Below are 25849 nucleotides of genomic sequence, written 5' to 3'. Positions count from 1 at the left end.
ATAAGGGAGGTAAGGCAATAAATAGGCCATAGTGGTGAAATAATTACAATATAGCAATTAAACACTGGAGTGATAGATGTGCAGAAGATGAATGTGCAAGTAGAGATGCTGGGGTGCAAAGGAGCAAAATAATAACTATGGGAATGAGGTAGTTGGGTGGGCTATTTACAGATGGGCTATGTACAGAAGCAATGATCGGTAAGCTGCTCTGGCAGCTGATGCTTAAAGTTAGTGAGGGAGATATAAGACTCCAGCTTTGGTGATTTTTGCAATTCTTTCCAGTCATTGGCAGCAGAGAACTGGAAGGAAAGATGGCCAAAGGAGGAGTTGGCTTTGGGGATGACCACTGAAATATACCTGCTGGAGCGTGTGCTACGGGTGGGTATTGCTATGGTGACCAGTGAGCCGAGATAAGGCAGGGCTTTGCCTGGCAAAGACTTATAGATTACCTGGAGCCAGCCAGGATATGAAGCGAGGGCCACCCAACGGGGGCATACAGGTCGCAGTGGTGGGTAGTATATGGGGCTTTGGTGACAAAACAGATGGCACTGTGATAGACTGCATCCAATTTGCTGAGTAGAGTGTTGGAGGCTATTTTGTAAATGACATCGTCGAAGTCAAGGATCGGTAGGATAGTCAGTTTTACGAGGGTGTTTGGCAGCATGAGTGAAGAAGGCGTTGTTGCGAAATAGGAATTTAATTTTGGATTGGAGATGGTTAATCTGAGTCTGGAAGGAGAGTTTAGTCTAACCAGACACCTAGGCATTTGTAGTTGTCCACATATTCTAAGTCAGAACCGTCCAGAGTAGTGATGCTAGTCGGGCAGGCGGGGGCAGCGATCGGTTGAATAGCATGCATTTAGTTTTACTTGCATGTAAGAGCAGTTGGAGGCCATGGAAGGAGTGTTGTATGGCATTGAAGCTCATCTGGAGGTTTGTTAACAGTGTCCAAAGAAGGGCCAGATGTATACAGAATGGTGTCGTCTGCGTAGAGGTGGATCAGAGAATCACCAGCAGCAACAGCGACATCATTGATGTATACAGAGAAAAGAGTCGGCCCGAGGATTGAACCCTGCGGCACCCCCATAGACTGCCAGAGGTCCAGACAGCAGGCCCTCCGATTTGACACACTGAACTCTGAGTAGTAGTTGGTGAACCAGGCGAGGCAGTCATTTGAGAAACCAAGGATGTTGAGTCTGCCGATAATAATGCGGTCATTGACAGAGTCGAAAGCCTTGGCCAGGTCGATGAAGACGGCTGCACAGTATTGTCTTTTATCAATGGCAGTTATATCATTTAGGACCTTGAGCGTGGCTGAGSTGCACCCATGACCAACACGGAAACCAGATTGCATAGCAAAGAAGGTAAGGTGGGATTCGAAATGGTCGGTGATCTGTTCTACTTCATCACCCTCCCGGACCCGGGATCCTCCTCATCAAAAAAGCTGACTAGCATAGCCTAGCCTAACGGGACAGGGATATCATATAATATAATTTTCATGAAATCACAAGTCCAATACAGCAAATGAAAAGAAACATCTTGTGAATCCAGCCATCATTTCCGATTTTTAAAATGTTTTACAGCGAAAACACAATATGTATTTCTATTAGCTAACCACAATAGCCAAACACACAACCGCATATTTTCACCATGTTCCACCGCATAGGTAGCTTTCACAAAACCGACAAAATAGAGATAAAATTAGTCACTAACCAAGAAACAACTTCATCAGATGACAGTCTTATAACATGTTATACAATACATTTATGTTTTGTTCGAAAATGTGCATATTTGAGGTATAAATCATAGTTTACATTGCAGCCACCATCAAAAATAGCACCAAAGCAGCCAGAATAATTACAGAGAGCAACATGAAATACCTAAATACTCATCATAAAACATTTATGAAATACATGGTGTACAGCAAATGAAAGATAAACATCTTGTGAATCCAGCCAATATTTCCAATTTTTTAAGTGTTTTACAGCGAAAACACAATAGCACAATAGCCAATACCACAATAGCCAAACGACACAAACGCATTTATTCACCGCAAAGGTAGCTTTCGCAAAAATCAGCAAAAGATATAAAATTAATCACTAACCTTTGGACAACTTCATCAGATGACAGTCTTATAACATCATGTTATACAATACATTTATGTTTTGTTCGAAAATGTGCATATTTATAGCTACAAATCCTGGTTATACATTGTGAATACGTAGCAACGATTCACCAGAATCTCCGGAGATATTTTGGACACTCACCTAATCTGACCAAAGAACTCATCATAAACTTYACATAAAAATACTTGTTGTATGGCAAATGAAAGATACTGGTTCTTAATGCAACCGCTGTGTTAGATTTAAAAAAATAACTTTACCACAACATACAGCTTGGGTTATTGTGAGACAGTGCTCACCAACACGGCGGAGAATAGACATCAACATATTACACAGAAATACGAAATAACATCATAAATGTTGTCTTACTTTTGCTGAGCTTCCATCAGAATGTTGTACAAGGAGTCCTATTTCCAGAATAAATCGTTGTTTGGTTTTAGAATGTCKAATTCTTCTGTCGAATTTGCGCCACAATGCTAGCCAAGGTTGCTAACATTCCCATCCTCTCTTGGCGCAAAGAACGGAAAACTCCAAAAGTCCCAATAAACGTTGAATAAACTGATAAAACTYGGTTGAAAAAACCTACTTTATGATGTTATTATCATATGTATCAAATAAAATCAGAGCCGGAGATTTGCGCCGTGTATACCGAACGCTTTTCAGAAGACAATGTCGAGGTCCCTCGCACGCCGTCGAAGACAAAGAAAATACCGGACCTGTCACTCCAAAAGCTGTTGTTCGGCCTCAGATCAAGCTGGACACCCCATTCCACCTTCCACTGCCTGTTGACATCTAGTGGAAGGTGTATGAAGTSCATGCATATCGAAAACTAAAAGCCAGTTGAATAGGCAGGCCCTGAAACAGAGCCTCGTTTTCAGAATTTTCACTTCCTGTATGGAAGTTTGCTGCCAAATGAGTTCTGTTTTACTCACAGATATAATTCAAACAGTTTTAGAAACTTCAGAGTGTTTTCCATCCAATAGTAATAATAATATGCATATTGTATGACCTAGAACAGAGTACGAGGCCGTTTCATTTGGGCACGATTTTTTCCAAAGTGAAAACAGCGCCCCCGTATTGACAAGAAGATAACTTGGCTTTCAAAGATTTTAGAAAGATAGGGCAGGATGGATATAGGTCTAACAGTTTGGGTCTAGAGTGTCTCCCCCTTTGCAGTGGGGGATGACCGAGGCAGCTTTCCAATCTTTAGGGATCTCAGACGATACGAAAGAGAGGTTGAACAGGCTAGTAATAGGGGGTGCAACAAATGCGGCGGATAATTTTAGAAAAAGAGGGTCCAGATTGTCTAGCCCAGCTGATTTGTAGGGGTCCAGATTTTGCAGCTCTTTCAGAACATCAGCTATCTGGATTTGGGTGAAGGAGAAATGGGGGAGGCTTGGGCAAGTTGCTGTGGGGGGTGCAGAGTTGTTGACCGGGGTAGCCAGGTGGAAAGCATGGCCAGCCGTAGAAAAATGCTTATTGAAATGATCAATTATCGTAGATTTATCGGTGGTGACAGTGTTTCTTAGCCTCAGTGCAGTGGGCAGCTGGGAGGAGGTGCTCTTATTCTCCATGGACTTTAGTGTCCCAGAACTTTTGGGCGTTTGTGCTACAGGATGCAACTTTCTATTTGAAAAAGCTAGCCTTTGCTTTCCTAACTGCCTGTGTATATTGGTTCCTAACTTCCCTGAAAAGTTGCATATCGCGGGTGCTATTCGATGCTAATGCAGTAAGCCACAGGATGTTTTTGTGCTGGTCAAGGGCACTCAGGTCTGGAGTGAACCAAGGGCTATATCTATTCTTAGTTCTAMATTTTTTTAAATGGGGAATGCTTATTTAAGATGGTGAGGAAGGCACTTTTAAAGAATCACCAGGCATCCTCTACTGACGGGATTAGGTCAATATCCTTCCAGGATACCCGGGCCAGGTCGATTAGAAAGGCCTGCTCGCAAAGTGTTTTAGGGAGCGTTTGACAGTGATGAGGGATGGTCGTTTAACCGCGGACTCATTACGGACGCAGGCAATGAGGCAGTGATCGCTGAGATCCTGGTTGAAGACAGCAGAGTTGTATTTAGAGGGCAGGTTGGTCAGGATAATACCTGATAACACAGGGTGCCCGTGTTTACAGATTTAGGGATGTACCTGGTAGGTTCCTTGATAATTTGTGTGAGCTTGAGGGCATCTAGCTTAGATTGTAGGACGGCCAGGTTATTAAGCATATCCTAGTTTAGGTCACCTAACAGTACGAACTCTGAAGATAGATGGGGGGCAATCAATTCACATATGGTGTCCAGGGCACAGCTGGGGGCTGGGGGGGGTCTATAAACAAGCGGCAACAGTGAGGGACTCATTTCTGGAAAGGTAGATTTTTAAAAGTAGAAGCTCGAACTGCTTGGGCACAGACCTGGATAGCATGATAGAACTCTGCAGTCTCTCTGCAGTAGATTGCAACTCCACCCCCTTTGGAAGTTCTATCTTGGAAGAAAATGTTGTAGTTGGGGGTGGAAATGTCAGAATTTTTGGTGGCCTTCCTAAGCCAGGATTCAGACATGGCTAGGACATCAGGGTTGGTGGAGTTTGCTAAAGCTGTTTTATTCACTAACTTAGTGAGGATGAAAGGTGACTATCGAGGAGGGGAGGACACTTCCAATCGCCAACTAACAAACTGACATCTTCTCAGTTTTAGTGGCCTTTTCACATTTGGCAAAAAGTCAGTTGGAAGACTGTCCTTCCCGCCTCGATAGCCGCCTGTTGGTGAGGAAGCACAAGTGTATCCTACCTCGGAGAGTTTTGATATCTGCCAGTCCCCCTTTAAATCGGATATTGTATTGTATTGTCGGAGGAGGAAAGCATGCACACATTTAAAAACAATATGCTACTTATCCTTTTATCTATAAATGTCTTGCACAACTCTTATCACTTTACACATTTTGGGATCCACTTCTGTAAACAATTTGCCTGATGGCGTGCGAGTGGAGAAGCTTCTCATTTCATACAAGCACATTTGTCCACAGACGCCTCTCCTCGATTACCTCAAACTTTTTTTTTTTTTATAAAGGAGACGAACGAGGACGGAGGAGAGGACGCAGGAGTTAAGCAAATCTAATTGAGAAAAGGCCCAGGTCACAGAAGGTGGAGGATGGATTTTTACCAAATGAGAAAAGGCAAGACTACCTTGGTAGTTAAAAAACTGTTTCAAAATGGGTGCATGTTCCAGGTCATGCAATCATGCTGCAACGTCAGGAACCACATTATGGGTTATGCTGTAACAGGAACAAACTGCTGTTTACATGAATTTATTTAAATGGGTCATTTACCAAAGCCATTTATAATAACATTCTGTAATGGAGGCTGAAGGGGGGTTAAAGTTGAAAACATACAGTACTAACACATTCAGAGTAAACACACAAGTGTACGTTTTATTTTTAAGTCTCCTCTCGATAGTGCCAGTACATGCAGAGGCGCAACATACAGTAGAAACCAGCCTGCACTAGATTCAAAGTGCTTTATTGTTCGTCCCTTCCCTCTACTCCCTTATCACACGGACTGATCCAGACAGCTGTATTTGATAGAGTGAAATTCTGAGGACAATTTTTCCTAGTAGTATTCACAATCTTAAGTTCCTCATACCCTGTGCTTGGGGCAGGCATGAGCGCCAAGGAGATATTGAGGATGAATCTTAAAAGCCTTTTCCTCAATTCTTCAAAACAGAGTGAAACCCTCTGATTTGTTTTATTAAGGAGGCAGAGAGCAGACACAAGAAATCAAGGAAAAGACTTGAGATTCTTCCATAGGCTGCATCAGGACTCATCATCAGGAGTACAGTATCACTCATCCACATACTGTACATGTCACAGGTGTAAGACACTTGTCCTCAGCATCTCCATTAAGTCAGTCATTACCAGTACAATAAAGACTCCTAACATTCAGAGCACAATAACACTGGCAGGTCAATACAGATGAGCTCTGCAGTCTCTCTGGCATCTCTGTTGGTTCCCCGGTGTAGTGTCATGGCACAACTGGTGCACTTCCTCTACTAGTGATTGACAGGCAGGTGAGGGGGTGATAAGGGTTGGGGCTAGGCGGTGCTAGTCCTCTATGGATCTGATGTATCTCTCATAAGCCTTCTCATCCATCAGAGCATCCAACTCATTAGGGTTGGCAATGGTCATCTTCATCAGCCAACCTGTCCCAGCAGGGGTTACAGGTCAGAGGTTAGCCTAGACATAGGCCCTGTTTGAATATTCTGTCTTTCCTTAAAATAATCACTGATCTGTGGGCACGTGTAGACTAGAGTATGCATGCATGTCTGCAGGTGTAGAGTGTGTATGTATGCTCACCGTCTTTGTAGCAGGACTTGTTGACAAGGCCGGGGTTGTCTGCAAGGAGTGTGTTGACCTCTGTGACTTCCCCGGTTAGAGGAGAGTACAACTCACTAGCTGCCTTCACACTCTCCAATGCTCCAAACTCATCTAAAAAAGGACAGCGATAGGTCAGGTCATGAACAGGTCTTGAGGAAGGGTGACTAGTATAACCCTAGAGGACCAGCGGTCACGTTACTCTCCTCACAAGTCTGTATGGAAGTAATTGCTCCTTACCAGTCTGTGCCAGCTGTGTGCCAACCTCTGGTAGTCCACAGTACACCACATCTCCTAGAGCCTCCTGCGTGACAGATTTAGATAATGAGAAATTAACTAAATGTGTCACTTCATGATCCGTGTGCCACAACACACGCTAACACTGGGTAGTTAAGACCACAGGTCCCAATGCGGCTCATACGAACTAGTGGGAGCATACGCTCGTGAGAACAACCCACCTGAGCAAATTTGCTGATGCCAACCGTTCCTACCTCTCCCTCTACTCGTATCCATTCGTGTTTGTCTGTGAATTTAAGCGCTGTGGAATTCAGGATAAAAGTAAAATTAGTTCGAGTACACAAACTTAAACACAAACCGAAAAACAGTTATATCTACACGCTTAACTAGCGTTACCTGATGAGAGTCGGGTGGTAGTGGACAAAGTCCGTAGTAAGTATGCCCTGGATACCTGCCGAGAGGGAGGTAGCTGTGCCAAACGATAGAGCAAGGCAGAGGTAAAGTTGGAAGACAAGCAACGTAGCATCACACATGTAGCCATTGTCGTCGCGTTTTGACGACTGCGGTGACTGTCGCCTTTTTTAGACGTCATCACCTCAGACGCCACTAGGGGCGCGTTCAGCAGGCACAACGTTATGGAACGTTAGAGTTACAAATAGCCTTGTGTTATGTAAAACATGCATTTTTGACATGTGGAATACAGATAGGCATACATCCAGAGAATAACATATTCATATTTTTTCCCCAATATGGACAATGCGAATAGAAAATACAAAGTTGTTGATTCGAATAGAGAGGCTTCAGGCTACCAAATAAAATGTTATTGGTCACATACAAATATTGTAGCGTAAATAGGTGATCGTGGGGTAAGCCAAGCCAATTTTTACATTCAGCATCACTTCGTCAATGGAAATATAGTATTCTTACTAACAAAGATATCTACATATATTTCACAATGTTGTGTATCCCTGAAGATAATCAAAATCCATGTAAACAACAGATTTGAAAACATAGCTTGTCCCAAAAAAAGTGGTCTCTTGGCACAACTTGCGCCGGGTATGGGGTAAGTTGAGACAAGGGACAGGGTAAGTTTAGCCCTTATCGTGACTCTCAGTTCCATTACATAGACTACCACAGTATGAGTCATAATACCCATAAAACCCAGTGGTCAAACAGTAAAATGGTTCCAATTGTTTTTCCCATAGGGGATTTTGGATGTAGGCTTACCCTGGTGTGACATTTTGATAACTGTGTAAATCTCTCTAGGACAAGGTGACTTTTATCAATATATTCGCTGGTATTTAACACCCCCCCCCAAATGAAAGACTAATAGAGCTACAAATGCCATGATAGAGCTGCTAATAGAGCTACAAATGCCATGATAATCTGGACGAGACTGCCGAATCGAGGCAAAGGTAAGAATCTCTGTATTAACTAACTAAATGTAGTAGTGAATAAATTGGCTACATTTCTTTAAATGGACAATTGTGTAAACTTTCTTGTGCAAGTTTATATGGACACAATACCTGTTAGCAAACGTGTCAGCTAGAAATGACTTACAGGAGCTTGCAGGGATTTGTAGTTTTGGATGTTTACTTTGATGCTAATTAGCATTTTCAAATCTAAGAGTAAATAGAGCCAAATATATTGATAAAAGTTACCTTGTCCGATAGAGACTTATATGGTTATAAAAACATCATGCCAGGGTAAGCCTACATGAAACACAGCCCTTATTTTTAGTGTTTCTATAATCCCCTATGGAAAATTGAATGGTGGAAAAAAAATTGGAACCATTTCCCTGTTTGACTTCTAGGTTTTATGGGTATTATCATACCTCCACTGTGGGGCTCTACTAGACATACAATGTTAGTCATTGGATGAAGACATCTACTATAGGGGGGAGTTTTGTTGAGATCCCTGACGCTCTGTATGAATATTAACATGTATCGCTTGCAGTGCCATTTTGGAAGCACCTTATCTTACATATCAGCATTAAAGAAAATAAGGTTAAATTGATACAAACCTTGATAGGGTTAGTGTTTCAAAACAGCCATATCTCCATGTTACAGTGCTTGTTTATGGAAAACAGAAGACCACCTGTGCTAATTACCTAACTAGCATGCTCTGAACACCTGTGTGTAAGCGTAACTTGGGAAGTGTAGTTTCCTTAGATGGAGGCACCCATAGCTGTATGGATCTGTGCAAAAACTGCTACAGTAAGTGTATCTTTTTTATTTGAAGGATTAATTCTCCGGATGAAAGATACGGGCCATATGTTTCAAAAGCTGCATCGCAAGCGATGATTGTTTATGTTTCTAAACGTTAAAACACAGCGTCAGGATTGTAGTTCACATGAGGCAGTCGTGGTCGAAGCTAACAGCCGAGACCTGAAGCGAGAAAGCAGAATGCCGCATAGGGGTTTCAAGAACTATAGGGTAAGTTAAGCCGCCTACACATTTCTGTACTGAATGAAATATTAACACTACCTTTTTAAAACAATGTCTATCTTTATTTCCCAAACACTATAATGTTTTTGTCTTTTAATAATTTTAACCATCTTTTAACACCGGTGTGACAGGCTTAACACCTAAAAAAACAAAAAACTTTTTTTGGAACATAGGCCAGGCCCTGATGTTACCTCATATCCCAGCCATAATGCCTTGTGTTACCCTTGGGAAGAAAACACTTCAATTTGCTCAACTTACCCAAAGGCAAACATTTGGACTATATTAGCCCACACAGCTATAAGGATGCACTTTCATGCTAGGTTTAGGGCCTCATATTGAAGCTAATAGAGGTCCCAACTGATGAAATTATGACCTTTTCCTAAATATTTGGTCAAATTATTAATTTTGTTTATGGTTTCCTAAATGTACCCTTTTGGCTCAATTTACCCCACTCTCCCCTACAGGGCATACAGAAAGAGAGTATACAAGAGAGAGAGACTGTAAGTGAGTATTGAAGAGGCTTTTTTGGTCCAATCCCTCAGTAATTGTCACAAGCAGTCATCTGCAGATGATGTTCCTAAGAGCGTCCCTAGCAACCCAGTCACCCTCCGCCCAGTCAATGGGTTCAGAGCAGCACAGAGTTTAGTTTAGCTAACCTGCCTACACAAAGCTGTCAGAGACTGGTAACACACACTCCCCTCACCATGGCGATACTGGGAAGGGAAAGTGTGTCATCCCGCCACCACCAACCGGTTCCCTCCGCCCCCTCTATCACTCCACTCTCACTCCCTCTCTCCTCCCTCCACTCCACCTAGTTGCCCCCTCCTGCTTTAATTCCTCCAATCCTCTTTGTAGGACTGACGTCTGCTACAGTCACAAACAGAGCTAAGACAAGACAGGAGAGGAGAGTGGAGGAAAAAGAGTCTGGTAGTCTCAAACAAACTGCTCTCTATCTCTCACACTTCCACTAGCTCAGCTCCCAGGGCTCTCCAGGACTCAGGGGGGGTGCTCTACCCTCACAGCATCCTCTCCTCGCTCCTTGTTGGGGCTCACCTCACTGCCTGAGACCGGGGAACATCCAGGGGACATCTAGGTGACACTCACTCAGCCTCACCCAGGACCTGGGACTTCAGCTCGGCTCTCTAAAACCGGCTCCTCCTCAAAGGCCTTCTGAGCCTGCAACGTGACCCACCCTTCCCTCGTCTGTCTGACTGAGAGAGAGAGGGAACTTTCATTCTCTCAGGAACATCAGGGTTTCCATTCTCAGGCCTCAACTCCCATGCACTGTATCTGCAGAGAGGCTAGAAGACAGGAGAATACCCTAAAGACACAGACCGGATGATTTCAATTTGTCCTACTGATATCGTCATAAGAGATAAGACACAGCTGTGAGAGTGTGTGTCTGTGGGTATTTCTTATAACGAGTGTGACACAGACCACTCTGTGTCAGCAGTGTGTTAGAGAAAGAACACACACTCTGGGGAAGACTTTTCTTGTGGCATTTGATGTACAGGTGTGTGTGTGTGAGACATGTCAGGTGTGTGACTCATTGTAGTTGTTAGTCATTGAATGTGCATTTGAGACGTGAGTGAGGCCGTAAGTGTGCGAGAGGCTTCGGTTTCCTCTGGATTTCTCTGGGATGGAGGGTCAAGGCTACGACCGGTTTGGTGAAGGTGAGCGTGACACCTACCAAATCGACTACCGTCGTATCGTTGGTGATACCGAGCCCGCTAGGCCGCGCCTCTTGCCCCTCGAAGGGGAGCACACACACCCCAACGCCAACCCCCATGGAGCCTACACACACACCAACCCTCACGGCCACGAGACGGCCGCACAGAGATACAGCGCCACACGCATCCAAGCCGGATATGAACCTGAGAGGTGAGTCAGACACACACACACACACAGGTGAGAAACAAAGCGGCTATACTGTACCAGTCATAATCAGCTAACCTCCAATTGCCCTAACAATCAGTCAGGAATGAAGCCCTGACAGGGTCCCAGAAGCCACTAGCCTAGTGAATTACTGGCTTTCATCCACATGAACTACAGTAACTGCCAAAATATTAATCTGCCAGTCAAGGCTTTTTCATTGAGGTGGTCAGTGAGCTTTATAAATCCCAGTTAGCTGCTACCCAGGAGACAGTGATGTAACTAAAGCCTCTTACCTGCTGCATGACCATCACACAGACTGAGTTTCCATTGACAGGGTTATAGAGTCTGTAGGTTGACCAACATATTCAGACTACAGAGCCAACGTATTTATGTAATCAAGAGGTAAACAACCACACTGAAGGTAAACTTGTGATGTTGTCCTACATCCATCCATAATCATAAGGTGCTGAAGAAAGACAACTACATACAGTGTATTCCCTTGTATCACGTAAAAACAAGAAACGGTAGGTTACAGCCAGCTCTCCATTACATGGTTTTACGACCATCAGTGATGTGGTTAAAAGAAAAATAGGTGGGTAAACTCTTGCCGCTGGTCACAGTGAAAAAAGTAACGCTCCCTATACTTTCAATGCATTTTTACGCAAAGGTGGATAAACTGTTGAGCAACAACAACAAAAAATGTAGTTTACTTACGATCATGTATTCTACCCAGGTGCTCTTTGAATTTTCACAAACAGCCATGAAGATGAAACATGGAGATACGGTATAATGGGGGATTACATAATTAAATGTGTCTATATGTTTAATCTGCAGAGTGAAAACTACAAATCCTGCATTAGAGTCTAGATTCTAGAAGCTCTTCGCCTCTTATGGTCAACAGGGTTATGCCTATGTACAATATATGGGAAAGAAGAAGGAATGTAAGTGTGTGTGTTTCAGCATGGCTGACTACCTGATCAGTGGAGGGACAGGGTACGTGCCTGAAGATGGACTCACAGCTCAGCAGCTCTTCTCTATCGGGGACGGACTCACATACAAGTAATATTTTGTATACATTCTACCAGAGTTAGAGAGCAGCATTTCCAATGATATTGATTGAAATTGCTATAATTGTGCAATTTAAAGTTATGAAAGAGGGAGTCAATGAAGAGGCCTTCAGCCTGTAGCCACACCCTCAACAGGTGCGTGGCGCTATCTATGACAGCGGTGCTGAAACCACGTTGTTGGTGAGCGCTGCTCGCTGTGCCGTCCATGTTGCTGATTGCTGAATTGTTTACTTATGTGGCAACTACGGAAGTATAACAGATGTGTTCACAGTTCCCGATAACTCAGAGAGCTCTGAAACGCATGAATAAGACCCTGCCGTCAGGTTGACTGTTGTGGTAAGATACTAGTATTATTACCATAAATATAATTTGGCAAACTTCAGAGCCAGACGCCATGTTGCTGCCCCGAGAGTAAAAACAAACACTCACTGACTGCTGAGATGATATGGTGAGACCAGACCAGTAGAATAAGGATCATTATGCATCCTTACTTTAAAATTAGAATGAGCACATTAGGCTTGTGTTATCAGCCCTGATGGAGGTTTACACAGAGAGACAATCAAATTGTCACATCCAGTACAGTGGGAGTATTATAAAGAGGCTTTATCTCTAATACACACTGTGTGAGGGTGTATGTGTGATATGCAGAGTGGTTAAGTGTGTAGGGATGTGATGCTGTGCTGGCCAGGGGTTAGGGTTCAGGGGACTGGTGATGGGAGGCAAGGGGTGAGGAGAGTTCACCAATCAGTTTTCTTACTGTTTGGCAAAAGGACTTGTGTCTGACCTTACAATGTTTTCTCTCTCTCTCCCTCCTCTCTCTTTCTACAGTGATTTCCTGATTCTTCCTGGTTTCATAGACTTTAACTCTGATGAAGTGGTGAGTTTGTTTGACCTTTTCATTGCTAATAACAACAGAAGTTACATATACAATATCATAGCCATGCTACAGCTTTAGTCAACTCCATTGCTGTTGTCTGGAACATACAAATACATATGATATCATAACCAGAAGTACATAGAAGTCGTGTGTGTGCAGCAACTTCTCTCATGTGGTCCTCTGCCTCTCTGAGGACTGGAGGTTGCTGAGTGTTTCTCTCAGTTGAAACCTCAAAGGGATTCTCAGCTTCTGTGCCTGTGCAAACATGCCCAGGGCAAAACACACACACACTGTGGATCGATGGCAGCATTCGTGCAAAACTGAAAGCGCGAACCACCACATTTTACCACGCTGAGGTAACTGGGAACATGGACGAGTACAAACACTCCAGCTATTCCATCTGTAAGGAAATCAAACAGACAAAATGTCGGTACAGAGGTAAAGTGGAGTTGCAATTCTATTTTGTAGAGACTCCAGACAATCACGGATTATAAAGGGAAAACAAGCCACGTTGCGGACACCGACGCCTTGCTCCCGGACAGGTTTAACACAATCAAGGATAACACAGTGCCGTCGCTCACGAGGACTGTAAGCTCTCGTTCTCCGTGGCCGACATGATTTAGACATTTAAGTGTGTTAACCCTCACAAGGCTGCCTGCCCAGACATCATCACTAGCCGCGACCTTAGAGCATGTGCAGATCTGCTGGCTGGGGTGTTTATGGACGTGTTCAATCTCTCCTTATCCCAGTCTGTTGTCCCCACTTGCTTCAAGATGTCCAAATTGTTTCTGCATACTGCCTCAACAGATCCACTGATGACGCAATCACCATCGCACTTCACACTGCCCTACCCAATCAGGACAAGAGGAATACCTATGTAAGAATACTGTTCATTGACTACAGCTCAGCCTTCAACACCATAGTGCCCTCTTAGCTCATCATTAAGCTCGGGGCCCTATGTCAGAAACCCCACCCTGTGCAACTGGGTCCTGGACTTCCTGACAGGCCGACCCCAAGTGGTGATGGTAGGCAACAACACGTCCGCTACACAGATCCTCAACACGAGGGCCCCACAAGAGTGGGTGCTCAGCCCCCTCCTGTACTCCCTGTTCACCCATGACTGCGTGGCCACGGCCGTCTCTAACTCAGTCATCAAGTTTGCAGACGACACAACAGTAGTAGCCTGATTACAGCCTACAGGGAGGAGGTGAGGACCCTGGCGGAGTGGTGCCAGGAAATAACCTCTCCCTCAACTTCAACAAAATGAAGGAGCTGATCTTGGATTTCAGAAGACCACAGAGGGAGCACGCCCCCATCCACATCGACGGGGCCGCAGTGGAAAGGGTGAAAAGATTAAAGTTCCTTGGTGTGCACAACTGACAACCTGAAATGATCCATCCACACTAACAGTGTGGTGAAAAAGGTGCAACAGTGCCTTTTCAACCTCAGGAAGCTGAAGGAATTAGTCTTGGCCTCTAAGACCCTCACAAACTTCTAGATGCACCACTGAGAGCATCCTGTCAGACTGTATCACCGTGTGGTACGGCAACTGCACCGTCCGCAACCGCATGGCTCTCCAGACAGTGATGCGGTCAGCCCAACGGCACACCGGGGGTACACTGCCTGCCCTCTAGGACAGGTATTCCCCAGGGGTACGCACAATGTTGTCAGGGTGATTAACATTTATTTATTTATTTCGTTTTTTTTCTCACCTGAGTAGCCTCGTTTCACTGCCTAAAATGAATGCCTAGTCAAATAATTAACATCCAATCACATTAACCGTTACTCTCTCGCGGGGATTCCACTAACGGTCCATATACAGCCAAACGTAGCTGCTGCTCATTCCGTTCACTCGAAAAATGATAAATGGTTAAAAAAAAGTAAGGCCCGCGTCCATAGAGACACATACCAGCTCTACTGGTAGTACTGCTACTACCAGCAGTACTACACCTGCACCTGTCGACGACACAAGTTGTTCTGCTTCCACGAGCACATCCAATGCTAGCATCAGTAATTCTACATTTGTTGTTAGCCCAGCTAGCATGGACACTGACAGTTGTGAATCTGATGCAGCCAAAGAGCTACTGCCTCCTTACCCGGGAAAACACCGAACAACAGACAGGGACGTTGGACCATCGAAGAGGCGCAAATATGATGAGAACTACATTGATTTTGAGGTTCACTTATATTGGGAGTAGTGCCTTTCCTCAGCCACAGTGTGTTATATGTGCAAAAGTATCTCACAACTCGATGAAACCTTAACTCTTGCACAGACATTTAGAAACAAAACATGCCAATTTGAAAAACAAGCCGCGGGAGTTTTTTGAGCGAGAATTAAGAATTTGAGTAGTAAGACATGAATAAAAGCAACAGATACCATTAATAAGAAAGCATTTTATATGGTGAGCTACCGAGTGGCTAGGACAGGCAAGCCCCATACTACTGTAGAGGACTTAATTCTTCCTGCTGCCACGGATATGGCTGGGACAATGCTGGGGGAAAGGCCCAAAAAACTATACAGACAATTCCTTCATCAAACAACACTGTCTCATAACGCATCAGTGACATGGCAGGAGATGTTTTGAAAAACAATTACTGCTTCGCATACAAGCCAGTGAAATCTATGCGTTACAGCTGGATGAGTCAACAGACGTGGCGGGCCTGGCACAGCTCCTGGTATATGTTCGTTAAATTTATGAGGGTCAATTAAGGAAGACATTTATGGGGGGTCAATTAAGAGGATATTTTTTTAAGTACTGGATAGCTTTGTGACATCAATTGAACTTTGGTAGTCAAGATGTGTTGGTATCTGTACTGATGGCGCAAAAGCCATGACAGGGAGACATAGTGGAGTGGTAACGAGCATGCAAGCAGTTGTTCCCGACGCCACTTGGGTACACTGCAGCATCCACCGAGAGGCTCTTGCTGCCAAAGGAATGCCTGACAGCTTGAAAGATGTTTTGGACACTACGGTGAAAATGGTTAACTTTGTTAAAGCAAGGCCCCTGAACTCTCATTTATTTTCTGCACTATGCAATGATATGGGCAGCGACCATGTTAAGCTTTTACAACATTCAGAAGTGCGCTGGTTATCAAGGGGCAAAGTATTGACAATTTTTTTTTTTTAATTGAGAGACGAGCTTAAAGTTCTTTATTGACCATAATTTTCACTTGTCTGACCCCTTGCATGATGATGAGTTTCTCACACGACTGGCCTATCTGGGTGATGTTTTTTTTCTCGCCTGAATGATCTGAATCTAGGATTACAGGGACTCTCCGCAACTATATTCAATATGCTATTCAATGTGCAATGATTAACAAGTTGGAGCTCTTCTGTCTGTATTAACAAGGACAACACACAGGTCTTTCCATCATTRTATGATTTTTTTGTGTGCAAATGAACTCAAGCTTACGGACAATGTCATGTGATATAGCGAAGCACCTGAGTGAGTTTGGTGCGCAATTACGCAGGTACTTTCCCGAAACGGATGACACAAACAACTGGATTAGTTATACCTTTCATGCCCTGCCTCCAGTCCACTTACCGATATCTGAATGCGAGCCTCATCGAAATTGCAACAAGCGCTTCTGTGGAAATTGAATTTAGTCAGAAGCTACTGCCAGATTTCTGGATTGGGCTGCGCTCAGAGTATCCTGCCTTGGCAAATCGCGCTGTTAAGACACTGATGCCCTTTGCAACCCCGTACCTATGTGAGAGTGGATTCTCGGCCCTCAGTAGCATGAAAACTAAATACAGGCACAGACTGTGTGTTGAAAATGATTTAAGACTGAGACTCTTTCCAATACAACCCAACATTGCAGAGTTATGTGCATCCTTTCAAGCACACCCTTCTCATTAACCTGTGAGTTATTCACAATTTTCGATGAACAAATAAAGTTTTATATGTAAGATGGCTAAATAAAGAGCAAAATTATTGATTATTATATTATTATTTGTGCCCTGGTCCTATAAGAGCTCTTTGTCAATTCCCACGAGCCGGTTTGTGACAAACTCATTCTCATATTTAATATATATATGCAGGCTTACAATGATGGCAAAAAACAACATTTGAGAGTGCACTGGTCCTGGTGCTAGAGGGGGTATGCAGCTGGAGGTTGAATGTTTGAAGGGGTACGGGACTATAAAAAGTTTGGGAACCACCGCTTTAGGACATCTACAGCACCCGGTGTCACAGGAAGGCCAAGAGGATCATCAAGTACCTCAGCCACCAGAGCCATGGCATGTTCACCCCGCTACCATCTAGAAGGCAGAGACGGTACAGGTGCATCAAAGCTGGGACAGAGAGACTGAAAAACTGTTTCTATCTCCAGGCCACTGTTAAATAGTCACCACTAGCTGGCCTCTGCCCAGTCACTTTTTAATAAGATCTACATACTGTTTTACCCAATTCATATGTATATACTGTATTCTAATGAAGGCTCAATCTATATAACTACTGCTGTACACACCTTTTCTATTCATATACTGTCCATACTGTTTATACACACCATCATATGCATATATACTTACATTCCGGACTCTGACATTGCTCGTTCTAATATGTGTATTGTTTTGTACTGCTCTGTTCTCTACACTTGCAATAACATCTGCAAAATATGTGTTCTCGACCAATAGAATTTGATTAACACTGATGAGAACAGCAACACCAGTCCCTCATGGCTGCGAGTCAGAGTCATGTCCTGTGTAATTGCTTTAGTAGGCTACAGGTGCTGGTGTTTTTAGCTTGTTTGTTCTTTACTGCCAGAAGGGTATATCCCCTGTGGTATATGACTGTATAATCAGGACTTAACAGGGACAGCTCATGTCCATGGTGCCACCTAATGGCAATGAGGTATTGCATGTTCTGATTGGTCTTGCCTGAGTCACAGATATTTGGTTGGCAGGGTGCTATTATTTTTGTAGTTACGTATTTTTTACATCCCTGTAATGTGATATTAGTGTGACGTTGTCTACTTCCTGTTCCCAGGACCTGACTTCAGCTCTGACCAGGAAGATCACCCTGAAGACTCCTCTAATTTCGTCTCCCATGGATACAGTCACTGAGTCCTCCATGGCCATCGCTATGGCTGTGAGTATAGAGCTACTCCTCACCTTCTCATCCAGCCAACACCAATAAGACAAGGCCACAAATCTGTCACAAAACGTCATATACTAGTGGTATTTTTGGTTGTGGGTTTTTATGTATTTCCCCCCMAAAAAATGTGTGATAATACCTGGACTCTGATATATTGAAGTCTCATTGGGCAAACATCTTGTTTGGCTAACCCTGATTGGTCAGTGCACTGTGTGTCGTAGCTCATGGGCGGGATCGGGATCATGCACCATAACTGTACTCCAGAGTTCCAAGCCAACGAGGTCCGCTTGGTCAAGGTAAGATGGAGGCTAGCGGTTGGACAACCTACAGATATATATTAATTTACAAATATATTGATATACCACTACATCAACAGTATAAAGTCTCATGTCAAATTACATTGTGACAATGTAACAGTATGTGAATACACTCAAACCTCCTGGTACATTTGCTGAATAATGTTTCTTAAATTATTTATTTGTGGTCAGAAATTTGAGCAGGGTTTCATCACAGACCCGGTGGTAATGAGTCCTCACCACACGGTGGGAGACGTGTTCGAAGCCAAGGTCCGCCACGGCTTCTCTGGCATCCCCGTCACAGAGACGGGAAAGATGGGAAGCAAGCTGGTGGGTATCGTCACTTCCCGAGACATCGACTTCCTTTCCGAGAAAGACCATGACAGACCCCTGGAAGAGGTGTGTGTTTGTGGGGTCGGTGTGTTTGTGCTTGACATGTTTGTATGACATGTTTGTTTGGACATACAGTCATTACAATTGTCAACACATATATTGTTAACTGAGTGACTCTTGTCGTATTGAATACTATTCCTGTGAGGTTTACATGTATGGTTGATTCTTGCAGGCCATGACAAAGAGGGAAGATTTAGTGGTTGCACCAGCTGGTGTAACACTGAAAGAAGCCAACGATATCCTGCAGCGCAGCAAGAAAGGTACCATATGGTAGTAACACAATGTTCTGTAGAGATACTTTACTCAGACAGGACATGATCAAATATCTATCTTTGTTTGGTAAATGATTTTTTTTTTAGAGATCTTCTCCTTTTGTGTCCTCTGTCTTTCTTAGGTAAGCTGCCCATAGTGAATGACAGTGATGAGCTGGTGGCCATCATAGCGAGGACAGACCTGAAGAAGAACAGAGACAACCCTCTGGCCTCTAAAGACTCCAGGAAGCAGCTGTTGTGTGGTGCTGCCATTGGAACCAGAGAGGAGGACAAGTACAGACTGGACCTGCTGATGCAGGCTGGTGTCGACATGGTGGTGCTGGTGGGTCTGGGGAAGGAGTTGGGTTAATGTATTTTTGCGTTCTACTCCTCTAACCCCTGTCTGTTTACCATGTAGGACTCCTCCCAGGGGAACTCTGTCTATCAGATCAACATGATCAACTACATCAAACAGAAATACCCTGAACTGCAGGTGGTGGGAGGAAACGGTGAGTCTGCTCTCCTCTACCTTCTCTAGCAATGCCTCTTTCACGTTAATCTCTCTTGCATTTTCACTCTGTCTCTCTCTCTTTCTCCCCATCCTCTCTTTTCATTCTCTGTAGTGGTGACTGCAGCACAGGCTAAGAATCTGATAGATGCGGGTGTGGATGCTCTGAGGGTGGGGATGGGCTGTGGCTCCATCTGTATCACCCAGGAAGGTACGGAGAGGAACAGCAAATGGGGAGGGAGGGAGGAGAGTGAATGTTTGACTGTTTAGTTAAAAAGACAAACTATTTGCTAATTGCTGACATGTTGCTTTGTGCTGTGTGCCAGTGATGGCATGTGGGCGTCCCCAGGGTACATCAGTGTACAAGGTGGCAGAGTATGCCAGGCGTTTCGGTGTGCCTGTCATCGCAGACGGAGGCATCCAGACCGTTGGACATGTGGTCAAAGCTCTCGCTCTCGGGGCATCCACAGGTGTGTGTGTGTGTTGAACCCACCCAGCATATTTAACCTTTTTCCATAAACAGGAAAATCCACATCATAGGCTACTATTGATGGTCAGACTTTTACCTTTTACCTTTCACTTCTGACCCCTGACCTCTGTGCCCTCAGTGATGATGGGGTCATTGCTCGCGGCTACCACGGAGGCCCCGGGGGAGTATTTCTTCTCAGACGGCGTGCGACTAAAGAAGTATCGCGGGATGGGCTCCCTTGACGCGATGGAGAAGAACAGCAGCAGCCAGAAACGCTACTTCAGGTAGAGAGAGGGAGACAGATTGTTTTGTTTATTTTCAGTAATAGGGCTAAGGAGAGAGATGTGTGTAACTCCACAGTGAGGGGGATATGTGTGTGTGTCTCGACAGTGAGGGGGACAAGGTGAAGGTGGCTCAGGGTGTGTCAGGGTCGGTCCAGGATAAAGGCTCCATCCATAAGTTTGCCCCCTATCTCATTGCTGGCATACAACATGGCTGCCAAGACATCGGAGCTAAGAGCCTCTGCATACTGCGGTAAGTCTGAACAGATGTTAGACTGTGTTATTGTATTCCACTTCTTTGATATAATCTGTGTCTCTCTGTTCCATTTTTTTGTGATGTATTGTTGTATGTTATTCCAGGTCCATGATGTACTCTGGGGAGTTGAAGTTTGAGAAGAGGACCATGTCAGCTCAGGTTGAGGGGGGAGTACACGGGCTGCACTCGTAAGTCTGTCCCTGCCTGCCTCTGGTATCGCTTACACATCCTTTCCTCTGGAATTCCTTATAGATCTTGTGCTCCTCTCCTCTGTGATGGACTAACCTGTCCTTTTGTCTCATGTTCTGTGCCTATGTCCGATGTGTCCTTTAACTCTGCTCTGGGTGGTAGTGTGTGTGTGTGTGTTTGTTCTCACCAGTGGCGTCCGTATCTCCTTGACTACATGTTGTTTAGGAGTTGCTACTTAAACCGGGGATTGGCAGTCTTACCATACGAGGTCCATTGTGGGTGCAGGCTTTCGCTCCAGCCAAAGCAGTAACAGCAGATGCAAGTAATTACGTTTTGACTATGATTGGTTGATTTATTGTGCTAGAATTGTAACTGCTTTAGCTGGGGCAGAATCCTGCAGCCACACTGGCCATTTGCGGATATACAGTGCATTCGGAAAGTATTCGAACCTCTTCCCTGTTTCCAAATTGTATCACATTACAGCCTTATACTAAAGTGTATTAAATACAAAATGTTCCTCATCAATCTACACAAAATACCCCATAATGACAAAGTGAAAACAGGCTTTTAGACATTTTTGCAAATGTATTAAAAATGTAAAACAGAAATACCTTATGTAAATAAGTAATCAGACCCTTTGCTATGAGACTTGAAATTGAGCTCAGGTGCATCCTGTTTCCATTGATCATTGAGATGTTTCTACAACTTGATTGGAGTCCACCTGTGGTAAATTCAATAAATTGGAGATGATTTCGAAATGCACACACCAAGGTCCCACATTTGACAGTGCATGTCAGAGCAAAAACCAAGCCATGACGTCGAAGCAATTGTCCGTAGAGCTCCGAGACAAAATTGTGTCGAGGCACAGATCTGGGGAAGGGTACCAAAAATTGTCTGCAGCATTGAAGGTCCCCAAGAACACAGTCGCCTCCATCATTCTTAAATGGAAGAATTTTGGAACCACGAAGACTCTTCCTAGAGCTGGCTGCCCGGCCGAACTGAACAATCGGGGGAGAAGGGCCTTGGTCAGGGAGGTGACCTGATGGTCACTCTGACAGAGCTCCAGAGTTCCTCTGTGGAGATGGTTGTCCTTCTGGATATTTCTCCCATCTCTGCAGCACTCCACCAATCAGGCCTTTATGATAGAGTGGCCAGACAGAAGCCACACATCAGTAAACGGCACATGACAGCCCGCTTGGCGTTTGCCAAAAAGCACCTAAAGACACTCAGACCATGAGAAACAAGATTCTCTGGACTGATGAAACCAAGATTAAACTCTTTGGCCTGAATGCCAAGTGTCACGTCTTTAAAGAAACCTGGCAACATCCCTACGGTGAAGCATGGTGGTGGCAGCATCATGCTGTGTTTTTTTTTTCAGCGGCAGGAAATGGGAGACTAGTCAGGATCGAGAGAAAGATGAACGGAGCAAAGTAGAGATGCTTGCTGAAAATCTGCTCCAGAGCACTCAGGACCTAAGACTAGGGTGAAGGTGCAACTTCCAATAGGACAACGACCCTAAGCACACAGCCAAGACAAAGCACGAGTGTCCTTGAGTGGCCCAGCCAGAGCCATCTCTGGAGAGACCTGGAAATAGCTGTGCAGCGACGCTCCCCATCCAACCTGATGGAGGTTGAGAGGATCTGTAGAGAAGAATGGGAGAAACTCCCCAAGTACAGGTGTGCCAAGCTTGTAGTGTCATACCCAAGAAGACTCAAGGCTGTAATCGCTGCCAAAGTTGTTTCGACAAAGTACTGAGTAAAGCAGCTGAATACTTATGTAAATGTCATATTTCCGTTAAATGTTTTTTATACATTTAAAAAAATTCTAAAAACCTGTTTTTGCTTTGTCATTATGGGGTATTGTGTGTAGATTGTAGAATTTAATCGATTTTAGAGTAAGGCTGTAATGTGGAAAAAGTCAGGGTCTGAATACTTTCCCAATGCACTGTAATTGCCTACCCCTGAGTATAACAGTAGTAGTGAAGGAAGTTAAGTCAAAATGTCTTCTCTCTCTTTCTCTTACTCATGCTCTCATCGTAGATATTCTTTTGTGCCATGTAAGTACATTCTCCCTGTGCTCACAACTTTTCCTACTGCAATTTTCTCTTTGTTATATTTTTGTTTTCAGGAAAACTCAGGGTTAGAAGTACAGACAAGTACTTTTTTAAGCCCTAACAACTTGATAAAACCCTCAATCTAGTATATCTAGTCTAATATGAGTTTCAATGAGACTTGACTTGCATTCCTGATTGTTGTCTGTGTGTTGTCCTCCTGTAGTTATGAGAAGCGGCTATACTGAGGGAGGAGCGGGAAGAAGCACACGAGCAGCTCCCAGCGTACCCCCACCAGCAGCCACCAGGCACAACAGATACATGTGACCTACCTACAACCACTACTCAATTCAACCATCACATAACCTTTTGGCTATACATAAGACCGCTGACTCCTCTCTTCTCCTCCCACCCACTATCTCTCTCTTTCTCTGTGTTGTGTAAGATGCTTTTGAGGGACCATAAAGTCACCTCTGACTTGATTGATGTTATGACATAACCTACAGGGACTAGGGACTAACGTTCAATGGTCACATGTACCTGGGTCATGGCACAGAGCCATCAGGCTGTATAAGGTATGTAGCGCATGTAGAACTGTGAATACTGTGTACTACTTTACGTAMCCTGGAACTCTTTATACCAGTTTTGGTTGATCATGATCCTATGTCTCGGATGTATTTGAATGTATAGTAGTGTTGATGGCCATATGGAATAGCCTAAAGGTCTGTTAGTGTGGCTCTACTGTAGAGAGAACCAAAGCTACGGTAGGCGTCAGCCTTCAATCAGGGATAACCACAGCGCCTTAAGACTGCACATGGAGTCTATACTGTGGATAGTGCTGGGATCTGGTTTTCACTGGATTCTCATCAGTTTGAAAAAAAAAGAAAGAGAACCACAATTTAGTTTTTGTGTGAAGTTCACTAAGATTTGGGATGTATGTGTTTTCTGATRACAGGATGATTGTACAGTGACTTTGGCCTAGTCTGTGGTGTTAATAATATGATATGATGGATTTGAGTGCATTCGGAAAGTATTCACTTTCTCCACATTTTGTTACGTTACAGCCTTATTCTAAAATTGGTTAAATWGTTTTTTTCCCCCCCATCAATATTTTGTGCAAATGTACATACAGTTGAAGTCGGAAGTTTACATACACCTTAGCCAAATACATTTAAACTCAGTTTTTCACAATTCCTGATATTTAATCCTAGTAAAAATTCCCTGTCTTAGGTCAGTTAGGATCACCACCTTATTTTAAGTAAGTGAAATGTCATAATGATAGTAAAGATAATTATTTATTTCAGCTTTTATTTCTTTCATCACATTCCCAGTGGGTCAGAAGTTTACGTACACTCAATTAGTATTTGGTAGCATTGCCTTTAAATTGTCTAACTTGGGTCAAACATTTCGGGTAGCTTCCCACAATAAGTTGGGTGAATTTTGGTCCATTCCTCCTGACAGAGCTGGTGTAACTGAGTCAGGTTTGTAGGCCTTATTGCTCGCACACACTTTATCAGTTCTGCCCACACATTTTCTATAGGATTGAGGTCAGGGCTTTGTGATGGCCACTCCAATACCTTGACTTTGTTGTCCTTAAGCCATTTTGCCACAACTTTGGAAGTATTCTTGGGGTCATTGTCCATTTGTAAGACCCATTTGCGATCAAGCTTTAACTTCCTGACTGATGTCTTGAGATGTTGCTTCAATATATCCACATCATTTTCCTCCCTCATGATGCCATCTATTTTGTGAAGTGCACCAGTCCCTCCTGCCTCAAAGCACCCCCACAACATGATACTGACACCCCCGTTCTTCACGGTTGGGATGGTGTTCTTCGGCTTTCAAGCGACCCCCTTTTTCCTCCAAACATAACGATGGTCATTATGGCCAAACAGTTCTATTTTTGTTTCATCAGACCAGAGGACATTTCTCCAAAAAGTACGATATTTGTCCCCATGTGCAGTTGCAAACCGTAGTCTGGCTTTTTTATGGCGGTTTTGGAGCAGTGGCTTCTTCCTTGCTGAGCTGCCTTTCAGGTTATGTCAATATAGGACTTGTTTTACTGTGGATATAGATACTTTTGTACCTGTTTCCTCCAGCATCTTCACAAGGTCCTTAGCTGTTGTTCTGGAATTGATTTTCACTTTTCGCACCAAAGTACGTTCATCTCTAGGAGACTGAACGCGTCTCCGTCCTGAGTGGTATGACGGCTGCGTGGTCCTATAGTGTTTATACTTGTGTACTATTGTTTGTACAGATGAGCGTGGTACCTTCAGGCGTTTAGAAATTGCTCCCAAGGGTGAACCACTTGTGGAGGTCTGCAATTTTTTTTCTTCTGAGGTCTTGGCTGATTTTGTTTGATTTTCCTATGATGTCAAGCAAAGAGGCACTGAGTTTGAAGGTAGGCCTTGAAATACATCCACAGGTACACCTCCAATTGACTCAAATGATGAGTCACCTCCCTGACCAAGGCCCTTCTCCGCCAATTGCTTGGAAGAGTCTTGGTGTTTCCAAATTTCTTCAATTTTAAGAATTATGGAGTCCACTGTGTTCTTGGGGACCTTCAATGCTGCAGATTTTTTTGGGTAGCCTTCCCCAGATCTGTGCCTCGACACAATCGTGTCTCAAAGCTCTACGAACAATTATTTCGACCTCATGGCTTTGACATGCACTGTCAACTGTGGGACCTTTTATATTGAGATGTATGTTCCTTTCCAAATCATGTCCAATCAGTGGTGGAAAAAGTACCCAATTTTCATACTTGAGTAAAAGTAAAGATACCTTTTAAAAGAAAATGAGTCAAGTGAAAGTCACCCAGTAAAATACTACATGAGTAAAAGTCTAAAAGTATTTGGTTTGAAATGTACTTAAGTATCAAAAGTATAAATCATTAAACATTTCTTATATTAAGCAAACCAGACGACACGATTTTCTTGTTTCTTTTTTAATTTACGGATTGCCAGGAGCACAGTTCAACAGACGTGAGACATGATTACAAATGAAGCATTTGTGTTTCGTGAGTCTGCCAGAGCAGAGACAGTAGGGATGACCAGGGATGTTCTCTTGATAAGAGCGTG

The 25849-nt window shown here is 43.8% G+C and overlaps 2 protein-coding genes across 2 annotated transcripts; one reads left to right on the top strand and one right to left on the bottom strand.

Moving 5' to 3' along the window:
• Nucleotides 1–5402: 5402 nt before the first annotated feature.
• On the bottom strand, nt 5403–7322 carry LOC111953054 (glycine cleavage system H protein, mitochondrial). The gene is made up of 5 exons (XM_023972141.2): nt 7114–7322; nt 6939–7018; nt 6721–6784; nt 6463–6594; nt 5403–6308 (listed from the first exon to the last, which is right to left on the bottom strand). The coding sequence occupies exons 1-5, from the start codon at nt 7307–7309 to the stop codon at nt 6211–6213; spliced, it is 570 nt and encodes a 189-aa protein (XP_023827909.2). The 5' UTR covers nt 7310–7322; the 3' UTR covers nt 5403–6210.
• Nucleotides 7323–8692: 1370 nt separating this feature from the next.
• Nucleotides 8693–25827, top strand: LOC111952332 (inosine-5'-monophosphate dehydrogenase 1b). Its single transcript, XM_070435234.1, has 17 exons — nt 8693–9152; nt 9629–11045; nt 12000–12098; nt 12935–12983; nt 17972–18073; nt 18301–18375; nt 18568–18774; nt 18941–19028; nt 19163–19362; nt 19438–19528; nt 19643–19738; nt 19854–19997; nt 20136–20280; nt 20387–20530; nt 20638–20721; nt 22762–22778; nt 22999–25827. The coding sequence occupies exons 2-17, from the start codon at nt 10804–10806 to the stop codon at nt 23097–23099; spliced, it is 1884 nt and encodes a 627-aa protein (XP_070291335.1). The 5' UTR covers nt 8693–9152; nt 9629–10803; the 3' UTR covers nt 23100–25827.
• The last annotated feature ends 22 nt before the right edge of the window (nt 25828–25849 follow it).

The sequence above is a fragment of the Salvelinus sp. IW2-2015 genome, linkage group LG26 (assembly GCF_002910315.2).
Source record: "Salvelinus sp. IW2-2015 linkage group LG26, ASM291031v2, whole genome shotgun sequence".
NCBI classification, from domain to species: domain Eukaryota; kingdom Metazoa; phylum Chordata; class Actinopteri; order Salmoniformes; family Salmonidae; genus Salvelinus; species Salvelinus sp. IW2-2015.
The sequence above is the reverse complement of the archived record's forward strand: the minus strand, read 5'-3'. Positions and strand labels throughout refer to the sequence as shown.